General features: G+C 37.4%; 2 protein-coding genes and 1 long non-coding RNA gene across 8 annotated transcripts in view; 1 reads left to right on the top strand and 2 right to left on the bottom strand.

The window, feature by feature from the left end:
• The window catches only part of LOC137244907 (uncharacterized), a 55490-nt gene extending 41358 nt beyond the window's left edge, over positions 1-14132 (bottom strand). For 2 of the 6 annotated variants that reach the window (XR_010951221.1, XM_067774649.1), the window contains exons 1-3: positions 13651-14129; positions 13512-13579; positions 8796-9295 (exon numbers count right to left, since the gene is read on the bottom strand). Coding sequence is in view for 4 of the 6 variants with exons in the window: in XM_067774649.1 (XP_067630750.1) it covers positions 8796-9295; positions 13512-13579; positions 13651-13933 (851 nt within the window). In the remaining 2 variants the exon portion in view is untranslated. Of the gene's footprint in view, positions 1-6411; positions 8742-8795; positions 9296-13511; positions 13580-13650 lie in introns of those variants that run through there. The other 4 variants (XR_010951220.1, XM_067774646.1, XM_067774647.1 and 1 more) reach the window with 3 other exon arrangements.
• Positions 14133-16203: 2071 nt separating this feature from the next.
• Positions 16204-17665, top strand: Ctu1 (Cytosolic thiouridylase subunit 1). Its single transcript, XM_067777934.1, has 2 exons — positions 16204-16420; positions 16480-17665. Exons 1-2 carry the CDS (start codon positions 16373-16375, stop codon positions 17461-17463), a joined length of 1032 nt encoding a protein of 343 aa, XP_067634035.1. The 5' UTR covers positions 16204-16372; the 3' UTR covers positions 17464-17665.
• Positions 17457-19104, bottom strand: LOC137246909 (uncharacterized). Its single transcript, XR_010951738.1, has 4 exons — positions 18951-19104; positions 18107-18200; positions 17836-17915; positions 17457-17592 (listed from the first exon to the last, which is right to left on the bottom strand). It is a non-coding gene; the product is annotated as an uncharacterized lncRNA (long non-coding RNA).
• Between the last annotated feature and the right edge of the window lie 4597 nt (positions 19105-23701).

Here is a 23701-nt window from a genome sequence, read left to right as displayed (position 1 = left end):
CGACTACAAGGCTATGACTTTTGCATTGAGCATCGAAAAGGTAGTACCCATGGAAATGCTGATGCAATGTCACGAAGACTATGTAGTTTGGAATGCAAGCACTGTTCAAAGGCCGAGGCTAAATAAGACATTATAGATGTCCGGCTAATGACTATAACGTGTACGGATGAATGGGACAAGGAACAACTAAGGAAGTATCAGCTAGAAGATACAGATCTGTCACATGTTATGCAAGGGCTCGAATGAAACGAAAGACCAAGCAGAGAGGAGATGTCAGCAGACAGTCCCATTGCGAAGTAATTTTGGGCACAGTGGAATAGTTTAGAATTGATATCCGGTTGCTTGCATAGAGTATGGGAGAGTGAGGATGGTCAATGCAAGAAGAAACTGATAGTTGTTCCCAGAAAGAGAATTCCTGACGTGCTCAACGAGCTGCATAATGGCCCAAGTGGAGGTCATCTTGGAATCACGAAGACGCTCGAGAAAATTAAGCAGAGATTCTATTGGGTTGGTTCCCGCCAGTCGGTCACCGAGTGGATTGCGAACTGCGAGGTTTGCAACAGAGCGAAAGGGCCCAAAACACGAACTCATGGCCAGATGAAGCAGTATATTTCAGGTGCACCATTTGAAAGGATCGCCATGGATGTCGCAGGTCCATTTCCTACTAGCAACCGCGGAAACAAATACGTACTGGTGGTTATGGATTATTTCAGTAAATGGCCAGAGGTATACCCAATCCCAAACCAAGAAGCGGAAACAGTAGCAGAAGTGGTTACAAACGATTGGGTTGCAAGGTATGGTGTACCAATGGAGTTACATTCTGACCAAGGCAGGAATTTTAAATCAGCTGTGTTTCAAGAAATGTGTAAGAAGATACGGACAACTGCATTGCATCCTCAGCCTGATGGTATGGTGGAACGCTTCAATAGAACATTGGAGGAGCATTTAAGGAAAGTAGTAGACAAGTACCATAAGGAGTAGGATACACACACCTCATTATTCTTGATGGCCTACCGCAGGGTTATTTTTGGCAATGACCTTCGGTTGCCAGCTGATTTGAAGTATGGGATAGATGCCGATGCGGAGGGAAATGTCAAGAAATCCACTGGTGTTTTGGAAGAAGAGCTGAGAGAGATACACGATCTGGTAAAGCAACGAGCAAAGATTATGAGCGAAAAGATGAAAGCGAGGTACGATAAAGCAATTAATTCGGAAGGGTTTCAGGAACGAGATTTGGTGCTTTTATACAACCCACAACGAAAAAAAGGTTTTCTCCGAAATTGCAGTGTAATTGGGAAGGCCCATACAAAGTTGTAAAACGGATCAAGCGGAGAAGAGACGCACAAACACATGCAGATATCTTATCTGAGATGCTCCCAAAAGTATGCAATTATAATTGTGTTCACACATACACGCGCGTATGAGAAGCTATAAACGTAGTAATTCTATAGCTGATGGCCAACTAGTAGATTATGGAAGCGCCTAGAAGATGCGAACGAGAAATCACAGATTATAAAAGGCAGCAGTAGAGGCACGACGATCAGTTTCATTTAAGCAAGCTATTGGTTGTGAAGTATCAGTGTTATTGTGAAGTACTTTAATAAAGGCCATTTTTCATTATTAAATATTGGAGTTATTTATTCAACAGTTTAGCGATACGAACGTTAGTAGAAGGTTGCAAATAAGAGGAATTGCAGTAAATTCGTTACAATACTGAAAAAATCATTGCTCCAGATACGTCAAAGAGCAAAACTTCAATTTATGAAGGCAAGTTTTGCCAATGACTCCATTTTGTAATATTGATTTCACCTGTCTGGTTTTATTGTGTCATTGTGATCATGATGGAATTATAGAAGGTGGCGGATGTAAGCAGTTTCTCGCTCTAACGCCGCCATCTTGAACGCCCTTAGAAATTACCCTGCTAGACAGAGCTGACGGAAACTCCAACACATTCACAGAATTTTTGACATCACTAATACACTCGCATAAATTTTTCCTTTTATTCGTATGGAAAACCATGGTATGTATGTGTATGCATACACGTATACAGAATGTTTACATCAGATTTGTCATGTCGCCTCTAACAACCTGATAAAAACTTTGCTTTACGCCCTGATGTAAATTTCCATCAGCCATATCTGTCAATTGATGCCTCAAATGACTGACAGCTGTCTAGCAGAGAAGAATGTGGTCGCTTTACAAAACTCTTGTTTATTCAGAGGAAAAAATTTATGTATGTAATTGTATCTGTCTTTTGCTGTTGCGAGTAGGATGCCAATTTGGGTTGCGCACATCCAAAAATCCAAACAGGTCTTCCACCTGTAGCAATATTTTTTATTTTTTTGACCTGAAGGCAGGACAGGAGTATAAAATAATGTCTCGGTCGCAGGCGAAGTCGATCAGTCTGAATTCATTGCAAGAGGTATTGTTGCAGGGGCTGATCCTTCCGGCTTTGCGGCCAAATATACGTTTTGTCGCATCTGGCGTTGAAGTTGGCAGACACGACTTTTTCAACATGTGCGTTACACGCGCTCCTCTTTCCCCTACCACGAATCCGAAACCAAGCCTGCATTCGTTTGCTTGACCACTTCCATGGGTCATATTTACTTTACCGGTACGTCGCATCTCCTGGATCTTGTTATGTTTTCATTGGAATGTGATTTTACGTGGTAGATGCTCATCATAGCGCGTAACACGGTTTGACAAATAAAGTGTAACCCTTTTTATAGCTAGCTGCTACCTGCCAACGCAATCCATTGGAAAGTCCTCAAAGTAATTTTTATTTTATCACATCACCAAACATCCCATAAGAATATTTCTGGTCATTCCGACATGAACGGCCATTATAAGGCCCCCAGCGGGTTAGGAGGTAGAATATACCCGCGGTAGGTATGCCTGTCGTAAGAGGCGACTAAAATACCAGATTCAAGGTGCTGTGTAGCGCAACTCTTCAGGTTGCCAGCGCAATATTTAGCTTCTTCAAACACAATTGTCAACCTCACCTATTCGCGGCGAATCCTGTTTCACTAACAGACGAGGCTCTGGCGACCCCAAGCTCTTCGTGGAACTTGGGGTGGGGAGGGGGGATGGCCTGAAGGTTTAATGTGGCCACATAAATCGTTCCCGAGATGGGAGATGGTCGGGCTAGCACCTTAATGGTGCTGTGTTACCGGAACGTACCGGATCTGTATCCGGCAAAGGAGCATCACATGGATAACACTCCCCAAAGCCTCCGGGAAGTAACCTTATGGCTACAACAACAAAAACAACAACATAAGGTTTTCCCCGTGGGTAAACTTCTACATACAACCCCAACCTCCTAGGATCTGTGGGTTGACAGAATACAGCCCTCCACTGATTCGGCACTGAGTACCGATTATAGGATGGGGTTATAAGACTTGTAGCCATCAACCGATTTGATGTGGCAAAAAGTATTGTCTCCACTAGTCTTATGAGTAATTATAGCAGCCCTGCTAAATTTCCACTGACGGCCACTTTCAGTTCGCCCAGGCCAAGAGATCAGCCTAACGTGGACGACGCTGCGGTAATAGGGCATTCCAATTTTCGCACTAACACCGAGCTATTGGCAGAGTACTTCACCCCAACCCTCCCGTTCAGTCTGGATCCATCCGTGATCAGGTTCACCAGCCTCTCGTCGTTCCCAACTTCATTCATCCCTTAATGAAATATGAGTCGTGATTGTAGTCGGGTACTGATCCGGCACGCTCCGGAAACTAGCAATATTAGGGTAATAACCCGATCCTCTCAAGAACGATTTGATATGACCGTGGGAGTACCCAGCTTTTTGGTTGTTTGCTTGGTGGTTTTATATGTTTCCATAGAAAACCAATTGCGAATTGGCGTTTTCTTGAAGTTGGGGAGTATGTCGCTCTTTTTTGATGAGAAAAGTACGTTGCTGCCACATAGATGTCTAACGATACACCAGTGTTAGGTAAATCTATCGCTCGGCTGTTAGTATAGGCATATCTTACCGCCGCTTACATGATTCTCTAATAGGAAGCTACACGCCCTCTCCAAACCTAGTAGCTCTGCTTTAATAGTGGTATTAATGTCCTTTTATGTGGCGGGTTTTCGAGCTCAGGGCGGATATTATTGTTACATTATACTTTTGTATAGCGATACCATTGATCTATAAGTCAGCCGCCCATGATGGTCTTATTTCCAGGTGAATGACTATCAGAAGCATTTCTGCCTGTGTGAAGAGGGTGCTATGACCTAGAAGGTTCAACTTGGTCATATCAAATCGTTCCCGAGATGGTCGTGATAGTACCTTAACGTACAGACTGAATCTATATCCGGCAAAGGACTATCAAAGCATTTGGGGAGTGTCTTTATCGTTAAAACAACAACGTGCGATGTATAATGTAGACGTTATGCTCGTTAGAACATGTCCATGACGATGTTCCGAACGGGCATCTGAAAAGTTGCAGCTGCTCGCTTGGTATCTTTACTGTAAGCGAAGGATTGGCTAGATGTGTACACATTCTCTTCGGCTTCGGACCCCCTACCTATAGTTAGCTGCAGCGTCGAATTCAATGATAGGGATCAAAACTAATGCCAAAACCTCAATTCATATTCCACCAAATGTATCTACCTGGTACCTTGTCCGTCCTTCTGTTGTGTGTTCAATAGCATTTTCCCCTGATGTAATATATTAAAAACTACTTTCTTTAATACTCCAGGACAGGAGTATACTGTTATTACGCGCCCAAAAATGTCTAGATAGAGAGTTCAAAAGACACGTTTTTACCTCGCCCGGACAACAACCCCTACCCAACGCTAATTTTGCAAATATATTTTGGCATCAGTAATATATGTATATACTATCTTTCGACACCTCTGCCGACATTTTTGCTCGTTTATAAGCATTCCACCTCTGTCCTAAAGTATTACCAGCAAAATTGATACGTTAACAATAAGTTGATAAGTTGCAAACGTCTCAAAATTTAATAAAGCAATCTTCATTTAATAATTTTTATGATAAAATTGCTCAATAATCAAGCTAGTGTACGTAGCCTTTCTGTATTTTATGATTATTTATGTATGGCCCGTAATCATAGTCGAAATAAAATAGAGTTTTTATATGGTTCTAAAGTTTAAATATGGTTCTAAATTAAGTATCATTTCAAGTCTGTTATAGTCCACTTAAACACTATTTTATCTCTAAAAGAGTATTTTAAATTTAAAATGACATGAGCGCGATTTTAATTTTTTAAAATAGGTTTTTATTTGGTGGTCTGCTGTCAAAAGTTGCTAGAAATTAAACAATTTGCTATTTAAACGCGATGAACATAAATGGAAGTGCAAAAGGGCTTCCACAACAAGCAAATATATGTACGTCAGGAGCTAATTTATTATACCTAGAATGTGTATTAATATGTTTGTGACGAAAATTACACAATCTTAAAATGTGCGATGGTTACTTGGCTCCCCATATGCGAAACCTTTAATTAAGACTATTCCGCATTCATAGATATTTGTTAGTTTTGATATTTTAGTTTCTTTTGAGGAAAAAGTGGCATACTATACTGATTTTGGCATTAAATTTACAAATAAATATTCAATGGAAGGAAAAGGCGTCGATTTTTAATACATGTCCAAAAAATTCGGGAGAGGTGTCAAATTACGCGTTTGAATTTCGAAAGCAATAATCCGAAGGCGGCAAAGTAATACTTTTACTCTGTCAAGATATTTTTGCCAAAAAAAAGTTTAAGACTGTCATGTGGTTGATGTAATTTTGGTGATATTGTTGTACACAGAAAATAATTAACTAAAAAGGCGTTTTGCTCTGATACAATTTTCACCAGTTTCGCAGCCGTTTGAGGGTAATTATTCGGTTTTCTGCGAATATCTATTAATAAAAGAACAATTTCTTATTGCCGACTTCTAATTATTGAATTACATTACAGAATTCTTGAATTCAATTCTGCTGGCATTTCCTTTTGTGTCTTCTATTCCCCTTTACATTTGGCAATATCTTTTAAAAGAAAGCGTGAAATAAAACATGGAACACAACAAGAACTAGCAACAAACAATTTTAAGAACTGCTTGGTATGGGCGCTGTTGTACTACTTCTCTCCTTTATCCCCTATTAGACTATGTCATGATCGACTTGAGTTCAATGATTTTCTAATGTAAAAGGGACTTACATTTTGCAGGTCCATGTACAATGGCTCAAGATTCTAGGTCACTTCTTTCCTATGGAAAACTATACAAAAACTCCCTTTATTTATGCTGACTTTGCGAAGACAAACCCTAATTTGATTTAACCTGATTATCATTGAATGTCCTGCATACTTCTATAGAGGTTAGACATATCCCCATTCGGTTTCGGGTCTATTAAATTAAACGGCTTTAACGGTTAAGGCCTCCTAACATTTAAGATTTGCATCATTTTGGCCGTCACATCTCTCTTAATGCAACCAACTTTTATTTACAACATTCTTACAAACTATATAAATTATTCAACATGAATACGAGTGTATGAGTGAATCGCCTTGTTGCTTCCTTTGCTTTAAGGAGCCCAAATCTGCTTTAACTACCTATTCGTTTATGTTGCGAGATTTAAAAAATTTTTTAAGAACGAAATTAAGTAAATTTTCTTTAAATAAATATGTTCATGTTCAATTAATAGATTGTGCACTCAATTTTAAATTGACGGCTGATAAAAAGCAGCAAATTTTTACAAAACATTTGCTAATAACTTTTAAATAGAATTGAATGATAATTATCGGATGCCGGATTATGATTAAAACGCGTTTTTGGGTACTCCTTTGAAGTTTTTGTGGTATTTTAAGAGTTTTTGTCACGTAAAAAATTACCATTTTTTATATGTGGAGTCAAGTGACCACGGTTGTAAGGTACACGGTGAACTTTTAAAACTTCTAAAAAATTTCTTCATAGCGCCAATTAATGCCTTTTTTCATGCAGATATCCTGTCCACGCTTATTTTAGCTGAAATGTGTGTTTAATATGACTATGATAGATCAAAATTTTAAATCGCATTTTTAATTTAGGCAATATTTTAACTAAAGAGTATTTTAGTCAGCGACTATTATTGCGGGCTTATGAATTTAAGTACTATTTCAAAAAGGGGCCATCTTTTATGCCCCTTTCTCGTGTACTTCCAAAATACAACCTGGAGCTCACTGGAGCTAAGGGCGTTCGATATGACAGCTGTCAAATCTTCGTCCACCTTCTATCATTACATTATGATGGTGATGCTCAGTGCTGATAGTTTGTCTTTAGTTTATAAGATTTCAATGGATTTTTTAAAGAAATGTAGCGTATTAAAAAAAAATAAAAAATTCTAAAATTTTCAAACTTCATTCCTATAGAACTTTCGAAACTTGATATTTAGCTTGTAATTTTCTGAGCTTAAATTGAAATATTCTTAATTTCAAATTGAAATTTTGATCATTTTTCTGAATATGAATTCGTCCCGTTTATTCGTTAATATCTACAACATACCAACTGAACAACTTGCGTATTGCATACAATAATATAATTTAAAAAAAAAATTTCAAGTTAAACGATTTTATCGAAAACAATACTTACATGAAGTGATAATAATACGAAAAGCTAGAAAATAATTACGTAGGTCCTAGGTACTAGTCATCACACTCCTTATCAATCTAGGGCGTTGATCAGACAATAAAATAAAAGCGTTGGGCGCGTGAAATTTCTGAAAAGTAACCTGATTAAGGTTCAGTTGGTTTTACTTATGACTATCAATAAAAATATAACGCGTCCAACGCTTTTATTTAATTGTCTGATCAACGCCCTAGATTGATAAGGAGTGTGATGACTAATACATAGGACCTACCTAATTATTTTCTAGCTTTTCGTATTATTATTACTTCATGTAAGTATTGTTTTCAATAAAACCGCTTAACTCAAAAAATTTTTTTTAATTATTTTATTTTCAAGTTTTTAGTCTTTATTTAATTACCTATTATTTCTCATTCTATTTAGTTTATTTAGTGACTCATTATTACAAGGACTCTTTCCTGACAATTTGCGACAACCTAAGTCCTCAATACATAATCCTTCCAAAGACTTTACTCGACTCTGCGCCACGTATGCTTGTCCTCCTCCAACTCTAAAATATTTTGATGTCACTTCTACCGAACTGTATGCAATATTTGTTCCAAATATGAGCCAAATCGGGTATCATAGGTCGCTTTCTATTTATGCATGTATTATGTGTTCCAAATATGAGCCAAATCGGACCACAAATACGATTTTTGTGAATATCTCGATCCTTGCGCCACCTAGCAGCGAATTTTTTTCTTATTATTGCATTGTCATTGGGTTCTGAACTATATTCCAAAATTCAAGCTTGTAGCTTATCGGGGAGTTACTTAAATTTCAATTACAAAATTCGTTAAAAACGGCCGTGCATGACTGCCTGTCAAGTCAAGCTAAATAAAACCGTTTAAAAGTTTAAAAATTGTAACTACGTGGTAAATTAAGGACCATAAGACAATAAAGGTAATTTATTTTAAGTTCTGTTTTTGAATTGGACTGGAAATGTAGAGTGCAATTTAATGTTCTGAATGCCGTTACGTTTGTGTATTTTTTGTTTGGCGGTGCTCATTTTCGAAATTGCGAACTCTGAAATTCAAGTTGTATGCAAATTTGTATGAAGGAAATCGTTTTTACACGAGTTTGCCTGAAGTAAATTATTTTCACTATAAATTACTTCAACGTTACGTAACCTGTAACGGGATGTGTATATGTATGAAATATGTTAAACATTAACTTGAGTTTACCTATAAAAAGTTGCACCCATATTTTGATGGCTTAGCAGTGGAGTTCTTTTATTAGCAGAGATATTTTTCAATGATTTCCCAGTTTGAATATTATCTACCACGAAGTAATCACTTTCCTCTTCATCGGAATAAATGCTTTTGGTCTTCTTTTGTTTCGGATGTTCCACAAGCTCTGCAATATACGGCCATAAGTTTTTTAAACTCGTTTGATTAACCTTATAAAATAGTCCAGATCTATCCTCCGAACAAAATAAACCCACAACATTGATGGTCATTTCTTTGCTAAATCGACCACGATTATATTTTCTCTTTGTTAAAAATGTCTCATCAAATAAAACAATTTTTCCTAAACTTTCCAATTCTAGATCTGTGTGTGAGGAAATAATTTCGGCTACCTCACGACAATGACTATAATAGTCAGTGATCGTTCCAGTGCTTAAAGATGTTGGATCGCCTTTACGTTGGCGATAAGCATTCAAGTGTTTTAAGGCAAATATTATCTATTGTAGATATAACATTAAATAAATAATAAAGTTATTAGTATTTATGTTTGTACATACAAATACAAAAAAAGATAAGCAAAGGGAAAATAGGAAACGAGAAATGCGATTGTTTAATTAAAAATGATGTTTTGATATGTACATACATAAATATCTTTGATGAAAGTACAAAACCGCATATCAACTTTTACAACCCTGAATTTTTAATATCGTTTGGCGCGAGTATCACGTTAATGCCCCCAGCGGGTAAGGGGGTCAGAATATACCCGCGGTAGTTATGCCTGTCGTAAGAGGCGACTAAAATACTCATGGAACTTGGGGGTGGGGAGGGAGGGGATGGCCTGAAGGTTTAATGTGGCCACATAAATCGTTCCCGAGATGGTCGGGCTAGCACCTTGATGGTGCTGTGGTACCGGAGCGTACCGGATCTGTATCCGGCAAAGGACCATCACATCGATAACACTCCCCGAAGCCTTCGGGGAGCAACCTATCGCTACAACAACAACAGTATCACGTTAATACTGCATAGAATTAATATATTCCATATTATCGTTTGGGTCTTTGTAGGCTTTCTGTATAAACAGCACTTCATTTTATTTTTATCTTTTATTCATTATCACAATCTACAACGTGCAACAAAATAAACGGCTACCTCCCTGATCTCTCCAGTTTCTTCAAATGTCGACCATTTTGAACGTCCACGTCAATGGCACTACGCTACCGACTGTCTTACACCCCAAAATCTTGGGTGTGACGTTCTATCAGGATCTACATTTTGGTGAGTATGCAGCCGCAATTGTACCGAAAATCCAGAGCCATAATAAAATCCTCAAATCTCTTGCTGGCAGTACTTGGGGAAAAGATAAAAAAACGCTAATTACTACTTACAAAGCAATTGGCCAGCCGATTGCATGCTACGCGTCTACGATATGGTCGCCAAGCCTAATTATTACCCACTGGAAGAAGCTACAGGCCTGCCAAAATACTGCCTTCAGAACCGCCAAGGGTTGTCTCCTTATGTCCCCAGAACACCATCTTCATAATGAGGCGAGAATACTCCCAATAAGGGAAAGAAATGAAATGCTAACCAAACAACTTCTGTTGAATACCCAGAAACCTGGGCATCCCAGACATCTGATTGATGAGCCAACACCGCCCAGGGGCTTAAGGAGTCACCCCCGTAAGCACTATCAGGAAATACGGCACCTGAGAACACAGCCGTATGAAGCCAAAAAACATAAACAGGTCCTTGGTGAACTCCATAAACAGGCGTCGGACCTGTATGTCAGGAATTGCACGGTGAATCCAGTACTCAAAGAACAATAGCCTAAGCTTGCAGAAGAGGAACGCACACTCCCTAGGGAAACGCGAGTCACTTTAGCCCAACTTCGCTCTGGATACTGTAACAGGTTAAACTCTTACCTATCCAAAATCAGCCCCGGCATACAAAATGTATGCCCTGCTTGCAATGTGTCCCCACATGACACCAACCATCTCTTCAATTGTAATGGGGAACCAACGCCTCTAACATCCCTCTCATTATGCTCCACCCCTGTTGAAACAGCAAGTTTCCTCGGACTCCCGTTAGAGGACATTGATGACAATTTGTGATCGGTCAGACCTATTGGATGGGGCGAAGCACTGCTACAACAACAACAACAACGTGTGTACATTTGCTAATGTCACGCTTTCTTTCCTTAGCTTGGTTGGCCATCGATTCTGACATTTATATCAAAGGTTATTGATATTACATGTAAAATACTACTAGTTCGACATATCGCTCATTTACTTCAATAGTGTCATAACTCAAAAACACATAATTTTCCAGGAGAGCCATTCAAAGATTTACCCTGCCATATGTTGCGCATATAAAGGCATATTTTCACTTTTATAGCACGTGGTAAATTTTTAACTGATCACAAAGATTTTTTTATACAACATAGATCATGATATCGGTTCAAAGGTCGTGTTTGTTGAGTTATGACATTATTGAAGTAAATGAGTGATATGCCAACTTCACACTCGCTCCATTTTTCATGGTGTATTTGTTGAGTACCTCCTTATCACTGAATTAATATTTGGACATGGAGAGTTTGTTTCTCGATAAAGATCAGCAGTTGGTTTCATTATTGTAGACGCTCACTGGTTCATGGGTGTTAATGATTCCGTTTCTTTCATTATGCCTGCAGCCACTTTGCATAACATTTATATTGCAATTTTGTATTTATGCCCACTTTCCTCCATTCTGATTTGTGTCCTGCCCCTCTATCAGCGAAAGACCAGTTTCTCAGGAGAACAAAAAAACTGTTTTGAGAGATATATTGTAAATTGATAATAATATGAGGTACCCAGTGGGTGATGAAAAACCTTGTTTTGTACTCAAATCAGTTTTTTTGTTGTAAACTCAGCTTAAGTTAGTTTAAAGGTCTGATTTTTTCGCTAGTGCAATAAAAATTATTTTTATAAACAATTTTGCTAAAAGAGGTTTTTGCAGGACAAGTAAAATATTAGATTTTTGGAATGCAGCGTTTATGTTGAACGATGTTTTAAGAATGACGCCTTTTTATAGTGCGTAAAGCGCTAAAATTATTATCAAAAACGTTAACCGTAAACGGACGGACAGATGGATCGAATTATTTTTCGACACTGATAATATTTACGTTATCCGATTGAAGTTATAATACCTATATAATATAATGTATAAGTTAAGCTGGTTTTAAAAATGTATGCTGTTGTGTGTGAACAGTGCATGCTAATATAGGATTTTACTTTTGAAAAGAAAATTTATTGCTAGACAAATTTTATAAATGACATACCATTTGAGCTAGGGTTAAAAAAAAGCTGGTATTAATGTCAAATATAAAAGGGTAGGAGGCCATCTTAAACTCATTTTCATATCCCCCAGCGGGTTAGGGGGTCAGAATATACATACCAGCGGTAGGTATGCCTGTCGTAAGAGGGGACTAAAATACCAGATTCAAAGGGCTGTGTAGCGCAACCCTCCAAACCCAATTGTCAACCTCATCTATCGGCGGCGAATCCTGTTTCACTAACAGACGAGACTCTAGCGACCCCAATCTCCTCATGGAACTTGGGGGTGGGGAGGGGGGATTGCCTGAAGGTTTAATGTGGTCATATAAATCGTTCCCGAGATGGTCGGGCTAGCACCTTAATGGTGTTGTGTTACCAGAGCGTGTCGGATCTGTATCCGGCAAAGGACCATCACATCGATAACACTCCCCAAAGCCTTGGGGGAGCCACCTTATCGCTACAACAACAACAACAACAAACTCATTTTCGTTAAAATTGTTGATGACCGATATATAGGCCCACGATATGCCCTTTGAGCTTATTGAAAAAAAATTATAATAATAAAATTATCCTTTGTTTTTAACCCAAATACGGGTATTACCAAAATGTTAAATGCGATATTGTACTTTTAACAACAATTCTTATGTATATATAGGGTATGGGTGAATATGTATTAATCGTTTAATTTCATCAACAATACGTATAAGAATCTCTGGTAATTCTTTACGACAGCATGACACTGCTAATACGTGTCCAAAAATATCGAGAGTGGTGTCAAACGACGCGTCTTGACATCAGCATTAATAATCCGAAGGCGGAAAATAAAAATTTTAAGTCGTTCAAAAGATATTAACGAAAACCCGAAAAAAGACCTGCGGGTACCTCCGATTACCTTAAAATTACCCAGGGTGGGTCCAACACCGGTTTGGAGACCAAAAGTATATCCGCACAAAACACTTATGTTCAAAATTTTTTTTGTGGGTACGTTACAACAACATGAAAATCTCTAACTTCAACTGCAAATATTTCCGGACAGAGATAAAATTTGTCTTTTCCGCCTTCGGATTATTGTCAATACGCGTCTTTTGACATCTCTCTCGATATTTTTGGACACGTATTAGCAGTGTCATGCTGTCGTAAAGAATTACCCAATCTCTTAGATAGCATAATCACGTTCATATGTATATCACATATACGTGACTAGATGATAATTTATTAATATTTTAGATATCGTCAATACATTTAATTAATGAAATTGTGAGTCATGAACCGGTATTTGACCTGAATGACGTGTATTTCTATATTAAATACTTAATAGAAATGTATGTGCATAAGTAATTCCCATCACCAATAGAAAAATAATGAACAGTAATTATAAAATTTCACGCGTCCACATTGATCTCACCTTAACATCCATTACGAAACAAAATAGAATTGCTAGTGCATCAGCAATAGAAATGTGACAAAATTTGCCTGGAATGCAAATATTGTAAGCCGTTTTTTAAAAGTTTTGTATTAAAATTGTTGATGTTGCATGTACTTGCCATCGAAAAAGGATCCATCACTTGGATTCAATATTTTACGGCAGTTAGAAGGACTTCCCTTGATTACAGACGCTCCACAGCGCCACATCCAACCCAGTTTTCGTCGTACATCATTTTCGATTCTCATATGGACCCCACAACATATTGGTGAAATTGATTTTTTCGATGGTACCAAGCCAGTCTCTTCTAGAAATTGCAAGGCTGCCGTGTTATCACCACAAATTTCCATCATGGAAAACACACTTATCGATGTTAACTTGGGATGTATTTTATTACTGCACATTTTGGAATTTCAGTTAATAAAAGGCACTTAGTTAAACTGATGGAAATGATCTAGCCGCTGTTAGACACTGATGATCACATCAGTGCTGTTAAATATACAAATGTGCCCAAATACAACAAATGGACATTTTAAAAACGAAGCCTACTAACCATTGTATAGTAAACAATGAACCCATTATAAATTTTACCTAGTAGCGCAACTAACAGCTGATCGGTGAAAATTCGCACATTCACACGCACAGTTCTCGACTCAATTTCAAAAAAAATTTTTAGATTATTTAACTCATTTTATTATTTAACATTTTAAAGTGAGATAATCATTACGAATTTATGTATATACAATATATAAGGCGTTTTTGTTGTTATTAAAACAATAGTTTTATTTATATTAAAGATTTTATCATTTTTTTTTTAACTTTGAAAAAACTCCGAACACCATTCCTTCATTATATGACATTCGACTGCCTAGTCCACTGCCTTCCACTCTATTCGCAACATAACCTCTATTTAAGCTGCCAAACTATATAGTAAACAATGAATGAACCATTGTTTACTATATAGTTTACATGGTTCAATTATGTACATAGTTGAATCATATATATAGTTGAACCATGTGTTAAACTCATCTATATGAAAAACTGCTTATGTGTCGGACCTAACACAAAATTCAGTCAATCTCGTTGTAAATCGCAGGAGGCCTTTAGTGTGATATTTTTTCTGTCAACTGCCTGACAGTATGTTCAATATGGCTACTTTTTAGCGTTTTGACAGGGTGTTCAATATGGCGGCGCATAGGGCCGGCCATAGTACAGGTTTACAAGTATGATATGTATGAGAAGGAAGCAATTCCTTTCTCTTTCTAACACATTGCAGTTTGACACTTCGGTTAGTGTCAAACTATTGTGGAACTCAGTGGAACCTGCGTGGAACATGCGTTTGACACTGAACGAAGTGTCAAAATTACCGGGGTTGCTGTCGTTGGAAGCGACGCAGGGAAACAAAAAAAAAAGCGGAATATCAGATATGGGTTGCTGTGATGGTAAATTTTTTGAACGAATTTAGTATGAAAATGTAGTGCACCTTTATGGTTCCTACAGAAAATTATACAAAAGTCTTGAATTGGGATATCTGAGGACGCGTAGTTATTCCAGTATTAAGAATACAAACACGGGTGCCAAGTTTTTCTACCCGTTCAAAAGTTCTCCGCGAAAAACAGTTTGAAACCGAGGTTGACTGCAATAACCCGTCCAAAAATGTGCAAAGAGAAATGAAAAAACGCGTTTTGTCCTGTTATCAATAGTCGAAAGGCGAAAAAGTATTTGAATTATTGGAAGCGAGGCAAACGCGTCTATTAATACCTCCCTCGACGGTTTTGGTCATGTTTTAGCAATCGTCCCCGGTAATAAAGTATCACAATTTGTTAATTAAAATTGTCCAAAACATCGTTCGTTAGCAGCTACTACATTTTCTTGGACCTAAGAAGTACAACAGTGCCAAATAGCATCCTCAAAAAAAAACGAACAAGAACAAGCATTTTATCAGGTGAGCCTTGCTGTGTATGTGCGTGCTGCTACATATCCTACTTGTAGACCTGTACTATGGGGCCGGCTATCTTCAGCGGGTGATAGGCAGTTAACCAAAATTCAATTGGTTGGCTATGGTATGGTTATGGCGTTATCGTTATGGTATGGCACCATTAATCGATTACATTGATTTCCATAAGGTAGGTTTGCAATTCTTGGTTGAATTTGTGGACTTTTATATTAATGTTGGCCGATCCCGTGATTTTTGAGGAACAACGTTATATCTGATTTTGACCTCTCAGTCACAGCGGCTTTTACTCGCAACTGTTACTGAAACAAAACAAAAACAACAACGCAAAATGAATTTATATTTTTCCCTACGGATTGTGTTGCGAATAAGTAGCAGATATCGCAGAAAAACACTAAGGAACAGCCTCTACTAACTCACTCACTAGTAGCATATATATACATACATAACATTACTATTACTGCGACCATCGATTTAACAGTGGATATATTCGTTACCGAGCGTGCTTCTATATCCGTCTCTGTATCATTTTCTGGGACATATACTGCCATTCAGTCACAGCTTAAATGATACGCTCATTTTAATAGTTCATAGCATAGAAGAGATTTGTTCCTGTGATCATAGCTTTATTTTAGTCTATGATTGAGTTTATTGGTAAGCGTGATTGGTAACGGGAAATAAATGCTGTCACAGGCAATCAGTCACGATTATTCCTTCGAAGCTGCCACTGAAATGTACTGTGATATTTCAGTAGCTGTGACAAAATCACAGGTACAGGGATATTTGCCAACTCTAATTACTTCAATCAAATGTGATCAAATTCCATTCGTAAACAAGTTTTCGATACCAAAAATTATATATCCGCGGTATTTATTGAACAATTCTAAAAATGCCAATTAATTGTAAAGCGAATTGTGGCCGAAATGCAGTTCTTAAGGTAAAATACAAAATTAGTAATTTTTTCTCAAATTATATCTGTTCTATTGCCAATCACAGCGACCGAAAACATCAGACGCACTATGTAAGGAATGTTTTTTCGACGCATTTGAAGCAGAAATTCATTTCACAATTATCACTAATAACCTATTTAACCGTGGAGAAAAGGTTGCGGTAGCCGCAAGTGGAGGAAAAGATTCAACTGTATTGGCTTATGTTCTGAAATTGCTCAACGAAAGACACGATTATGGTCTAAAATTGGTTTTATTGTCCATTGATGAAGGTATAACAGGGTATAGAGACGATAGCTTGGAAACAGTTAAACAAAACCGAGACGACTACGAAATGCCTCTTAAAATACTGTCATACGCTGAACTTTATGGCTGGACTATGGATCGCATTGTTGCCCAAGTTGGACGTTCGAACAATTGTACGTTTTGTGGCGTATTTAGGCGGCAAGCAATAGATCGTGGTGCGAAAATGCTTGAAGTAGATTGTATCGCAACTGGGCATAACGCGGATGATATTGCCGAAACAGTGTTGATGAATATATTGCGTGGAGACACAGCACGTTTATCTCGATGTACAAATATTCGTACAGATGGCGGGGAAGATACAATAGCACGGGTAAAACCTCTCAAGTATGCATATGAAAAGGAAATTGTTATGTATGCACACTATAAAAAGTTGGTATACTTTTCAACAGAATGTGTTTTTGCGCCTAATGCTTACCGAGGGCATGCGCGTGCATATCTAAAAGATTTGGAAAGAGTGCGTCCATCAGTTATAATGGATATTATTCATTCGGGAGAGCAGTTGCGCTTCAAAGATACCGTGAAGAAACCAACACGAGGAACGTGTGAACGCTGTGGATTTATGTCGTCCCAACAACCGTGCAAAGCATGCTTACTGCTTGAGGGCCTAAATCGAGGTTTACCGAAGCTGGGTATTGGCAAGAAATCTAAAGGTGATCGCATGAAAGCAAAGCAAGATAGTGAACTTGCTTTAAGGCAACGAGCGAATTTAGTAAAAAATGATTTTTGAACGCAAATACAAAGTTTATTTTTGCTTAAAATAAACAGGCATTTTATTTTTTTGCAAAGTTACATATTTAATAACTCGCTTAATACAATTATATTCCCTGTTCATTTCAAATAGCACAATCTTGCATATCTGTAATTAAAATAAAACCTTTTTTAAATAATGTGCTGCAGTTATAAATAAAAATAGTTTATTTTAAAATTCAGTGCCATCTTCTAACCATTATCCATAACCGGTTCAACAGAACGCACTTATTCCAAAAGAATATTGGAACAGCTTGTCCAACGTTGTACCATTATATGGTTGTCTGTGAATGGTTTATATTATCATCATTGACAAAAAAAGTGTACAAATAATAGGCATTTATTTTCTAACCTTGTAAACAGTTGTAGTCTATTGTCATCCTCTAGTTTATAAGAACTTGCATTCCGGCATGTAGCAGTTACTGCAGCTTACTAGTTTTTCAAAAAAAAAAAAAGAAAAACAGTTAAATAAAGTGCTGATAAAAATTCAAAACGATTTTCTGTATAGGAGTCAGTCATTATATTGAAATCACTATGATTCATTAGAGATGTCAGAAAATTATACTTTTAAATCGAATCATCATTATACAGATCTCCCTTGGTGTATACAATTATCGCTTTACCTTTGAACTCCACACTATATCGTTTTCGCTTCAGTGCTGAATTGAAACAAATCCTTGCTTTGCGCTTCGGCATTCACATAGAATCAATGCATATCTGAAAATGTATTGTTTTATAGTAGTTTATGTTGTTGGTGTAAGTTTATCTTTTTAATGTTTGCATGCCGCTATAATATTAAATCCTAGCTAAAATGTACCCTTCACTTAAAATATGCACCGCAAATTTGATCATTAATTTGGGTTTTGCTTGTGTGCAGTGATATTATTATACGAGCAAGTAAAAAGCACTAGCGGAAGTGTATGTGTTCTTCAAACCAGCGACTCTGTGCTCGTGTATAGCCGAAGAGGTTATGCAGAGTACTTACATTCAATATACAATTCCTTGATATATGTATGTATATGGAATTATACAATCATATTCATCTTAGTATCCGTAACAAAAGGAAATGCATCTATGAGCAAATTTTATAATTATATATGTACTTTCTTCACAATATAGAAATCAAAAGCACGTGTAGCACAATAGCTCTAGACCACACAACTCTTCAAATAAAAAAACCATGTGGTGATAGGTAAGCCCCACAATGTTTATTTGGCAGCTGATACGAGTTCTACAATGAAAAATGTAATAGCTATTGCATTGTAGTTATATAAAACTGCCATTTCTCAAGTCACCAAATTGTAATTGTATCTGTAACCTTTAGAACACACATTCAAAGAGGCAATGATGATCTCCAAGAACAGAAAGTTTTCTCTGGCAAGCCGTTTGTCCATTGTTAAATACGAATAATTAAAACAATGGTATATTAATCTTGCCTTAAATTAAACACGATTTGAGTTTACTTACCAAAATTGTATTGCGTTGAACCGCATGGTAAACGGCGATATCTACTTTGTGTAGGAAGTACATGGCACACGTTCACTATTTCGCAGATTTAGAAGTAATGAAAAAGCTATTGGTACCGGAAACTGCGTTTAAAATAATGGCTTCTCGAGCAGCTGTGGCGATATCTAGTGTACATTTCGCTCAAATTGCGATGCCACAGTGTTTAAGCACATAAAGACGCATACATATAAGTCCCTTGCTCGCTTCAAAGCGAATGAACGGCGTCGTTTCCTTGAACGCATTCAGCGAAAGCACCCGTTGTTCATTCATTGACTGACAGCTTTGGTAAAAGTTAGGACAGTAGTCGACTGCTAATACGCGTACAAAAATATCAAGGGAGGTGTCAACCGCGGCGTCGACATTAGTATTAATTATCCTAAGGAAAGGCGGAAAATACAAGTTTTAACTCGTTCAAAAGATATAAACGAAAAATTATTTGGGGAATATTTAAAATAAGGTGCCACGATTTTCCAACTTTTCTTTTTTTCGAGGGGTGGCGGGGGTCCTAAAAATCACAAACTTATCCGCAACTCTGGGAAACTCTTAGTTTATGAAATATAAGCCTTTTAATTTCCAAATTTAGTAAAATTTCAACTTAAGTCCTGCACTTAAAATTCAGGTCGCACTTGTCGATAGCGGTATCAAAAGACGCGTATTTGCGTCAAGATTCAGAATCCGGAAGCAGAAACTATATTTTTTATCTCGTTTAAAAGTTATTCGCGGAAAACCCGTCGGTACTATTGTCGCTTTTTTCGTTGTTGCAATTAAACAAATGAAAACAAATGAAGGTGGTGAATAGTGTTGCCATCGCAACAATATCTTTTTAACTTGGTAGAAGATTATAAGGTGGTGACACGTCGATATAAATGCAAACAAACATACACTATCAATGTATTTTGTTTTGTAATGTATTTAATTGGAACAAGTGCAGAATACATACATTTGTCAAAAAAAAAAATAAAAAATTGGACTTTATAGAGATTTTTATGCTGATTCCAACGGTAATTCTGCGTAGAACACCTTTCTGCATAGGCGGCCACCGGCCGCGCTTATAAAAAATAACCCTGGGCTACGCCATGCCAAGTCCGGGTGTGTGGTATAACCGTGGCTACCGCCACGGTGATGTCCTTCTGCGTAGTACACCCTTCTACGCAGCACCCCAAATAATATTAGACTACAATTATTAAAAGTGTTTTACAAAAACAAAATACATTAATAGTGTATGTTTGCTTGCATTTATATCGACGTGCCACCACCTTATAATGCTATAACAAGATAAAAAGATATTGTTGCGGAGCTGGCAACACTATTCACCACCGTCATTTGTTTAATTGCAACAACGAAAAAAGCGACAATAGTACCGACGGGTTTTCCGCGAATAACTTTTAAACGAGATAAAAAATGTAGTTTCTGCTTTCGGATTCTGAATCTTGACGCAAATACGCGTCTTTTGATACCGCTATCGACATGTGCGACCCGAATTTTAAGTGCAGGACTTAAGTTGAAATTTTACTAAATTTGGAAATTAAAAAGCTTATATTTCATAAACTAAGAGTTTCCTAGAGTTGCGGATGATAATTTTGTTATTTTTAGGACACCCTCTACCCCTACAAATCATCAAAAGTTTTGAAAATCGTGGCACTATAATTCCGGTTTCTTTGTAATAATAATGCCAAGGTTGGGTTTTTTATGTATATCCGTTCGCATTCAGTGCTCTATCCTCAATCAATCTTCTTTTTTTCGTGTCTACATCATTGCCATATTTTCACATTTTCTTTAAACATCTTTCTTATAATAAGCTACCAATGTTTTCCTACAGAAGGCTGCGTCAGCTAAGCAAGAATCAAAGCGAGCACCTGCCCTACAAGAAACGCTGATAGTTTTACTAATACACTCACACTTGTAATTGACAATGCTGATCCTGCGATGACGTAAACATTGATACTCAAATTTATGTATGTTCCGTTGATCGCTCACGCATGTCCGCATGTTCCCAACGACAGCCTATAATCATGAAAAAGGACTCAAACTGGGAAAGCTTCGGACACCTGGTACAGAACAAAAGAACATACAGCAGATACCATTATGCATGTGAGACAGATACATCATTCTCAACGGAATTTTATGTATGCGAGAACAGTTTATCCGATTTAATCATGTTGTCACTACTGACTGTCATATGACAATCAAATGATTATCACGGTTGTTTTGTTATTTTTTAAATTCCGCCATTATCAACCGACGAAAACCATATAAAAAATAAGTTTAAAAAATGAAAAAGAGAGCATTTCAAAGCTTCATGCTAAATGAAAATAATATTAAAAAATACCAAAAGCTGTCTGAATGTATGGGGCGCACTAAAAAAATTGATACGCGAAAAATAATAGTGGTTAGTGGTGATTCATTTTTAAATGTGTTTCCACATGAGGAAAGCGCTCTTCTGTTGTTTTGTTATTTTCTGAATTTAAATTGAACATTCTGAACTCGAATTCGTATAAAACTATTTATTTTAAACAAATAAGAAACACGTATGCTTTTATCATGTACAAAATTAAAAACGTAATGAAATAAAGTAAATAAAAAGCAAAAAGCATTGTTTCATTTTTGGCGGAATATAACAAAGGTCATTTATGATAGTATAACATTCAAACCTGATATCTACAGTAAACTATCATTTATGACACTTTTTGATAGTTAGAGTGTCAGCACTGATCCAGGAAAAGGAATGAGAGTGAGCAGTACGGCTATATACTTAATCAGTAGGCGATGTTGGTGTATAAGAAGGAGACAAAAACTCACACGTACACAGTTGTTTACATCACATTTTCGCAAGTCCCCTTAAGTTTGTGATAGAAAGTTTGTATGAGGCGCTGATCGTTAGGTTGACATTGCTGACAATCAGATGATAGTCATATGATAGTCAGTATTCTTGTAGGGTGATTGGCTGATCACCAGATTCTTGTCTAAAAGACAGCGCTGCCATACTTATATTTTTCACATTACACCTTCTGCTCGTGCAACCGATCTGACTGTTAGATGACGTTGGCTGCAATCCATCCAGTGACTATTAGGGCTGGGACACAATTTTTACTAACGACGAGTGTCAGTACCTTCATTTCTGATGGATTACAGCTTCGGCCAATCTGACACTATAATCGACCACGATTATTAAGTCACTGTTACGGTCTGCTGCTACGGTCTACGGCTACGATACACTTGGGAGCGTGTTCACGCGAACACACCTAGTGATGTGGCGAAAGTTGCGATAAAAAGTATCGAAAAACAAGGAAAAAGACAGACGGGCGATCGCTAACGAAAAAAAAACCACGAGTTCCGGAGGAAGAAAAAAGATCTTTTCCTTTTTCGAGCTGAGTTGGTTAAACGTGGTGATTTTGTGCTCTTAAATTTTCCAATTAAGGGCTAAGCGTACTTTAAATTGAATTGTTTTTAAGCCGATAAGCATTGTACATATGAAAACAATCCTATACTACTTTTCGAACATAAAACTGAATTAATTTTCTGCAAGCAACATTTGATATTATTAAAATCGCAATCGTGACGCGTCTGGAAGAAATGCAGCGACAGTCAGCTCCGCAGCTACAAAGGAAACGAGTTAAAGGCACCATGGAATCAAAAGACTTATCAAAGGCAGTGTAAATAATCCTCCACTAATAACCAACATTTGTTCATCGTACACCAAATCTTACCTGCATTTCAAAGTGGTTAATTTACCTACATTTGCCATTCCGACTGTTTTACTACTAGCCGCAATTTCACTTTTTCGTTATGGCAACATACAACGGCCACCTATTATTGTGACGTGGTCTGCGCTGACTGCATGGTACCCCAAAACCACCAGAAACTTCATACGCAGTAGCATATGATAAAGCGCCAACCACCACCAACGGCGCCCACTATTATCACGAGCATCACCATCGGTAGTACCTTCCCCAACCCTTTTATTAGCGCCAACCACGAGCGCAACAACCACCAGACGTACCGCCACCACCAGTTGCAACGCACACAACGGGGCCGCGAACATAGGTCCGAGGTCACTAATGTTAACACCTACAACAGGCGGTACCACCGACACCAATACTAGCGCATTTTTATTAGCTGTGTCCATACCGGCGATAATAATACTAGCGCATCTTTATTAGCTACGACCATACGGGCTACAATAAACCAGCTGCAATGACAACCACAGGCCAGCGAACATAGGCCTGCGGCCAGGCCAATTGCGACAACGAAGCGGGGTAAGCGGTGAGTTCGTTCCATTACTGAACCAAATATACGTATTTGTAGCCTCAACCTTGTCTTTTAAAATTTTTTTTTGACTGCAACATTATATAATGTTAATATACAAACATATTCAAATTTAAGGCTATCACCCTAGTATAGAATTAAAACGAATATGAATACGAACGCAATATGCATAATGAGCGAAGAAAATGAAAAGTTAAGAAAGCAATTCTTGTTATACGTTCGAAATTGTTGCATACTGAAAAATTAACAAAAAAAAAAAAAAAACAAAGCATATCTTAATGGTCATAGGTAGGCAATTTGTACTGCCTGTGAAACAAAAAAAAAAATGTTTCAGGTATTAAAATTTGCTTTGCGTTACGGTAAAATTATACTATTACTTTTTTAATTAATGCAATTGTTGCGGATATGATTTTGGAATGAGCCAAAAGTATTGATATTGTTTCGGT

This window comes from Eurosta solidaginis, chromosome 3 (genome assembly GCF_040869045.1).
Source record: "Eurosta solidaginis isolate ZX-2024a chromosome 3, ASM4086904v1, whole genome shotgun sequence".
NCBI classification, from domain to species: domain Eukaryota; kingdom Metazoa; phylum Arthropoda; class Insecta; order Diptera; family Tephritidae; genus Eurosta; species Eurosta solidaginis.
Note: the sequence above shows the minus strand (reverse complement) of the source record. Positions and strands in the feature narration are given on the sequence as shown.

Coding starts and splice junctions, on each gene's coding strand:
- Ctu1 (XM_067777934.1), top strand. CDS start 16,373: ATGCCAATTAATTGTAAAGCGAATTGTGGCCGAAATGCAGTTCTTAAG. Junction 16,421..16,479: donor GCCGAAATGCAGTTCTTAAG/GTAAAATACAAA, acceptor TGCCAATCACAG/CGACCGAAAACATCAGACGC.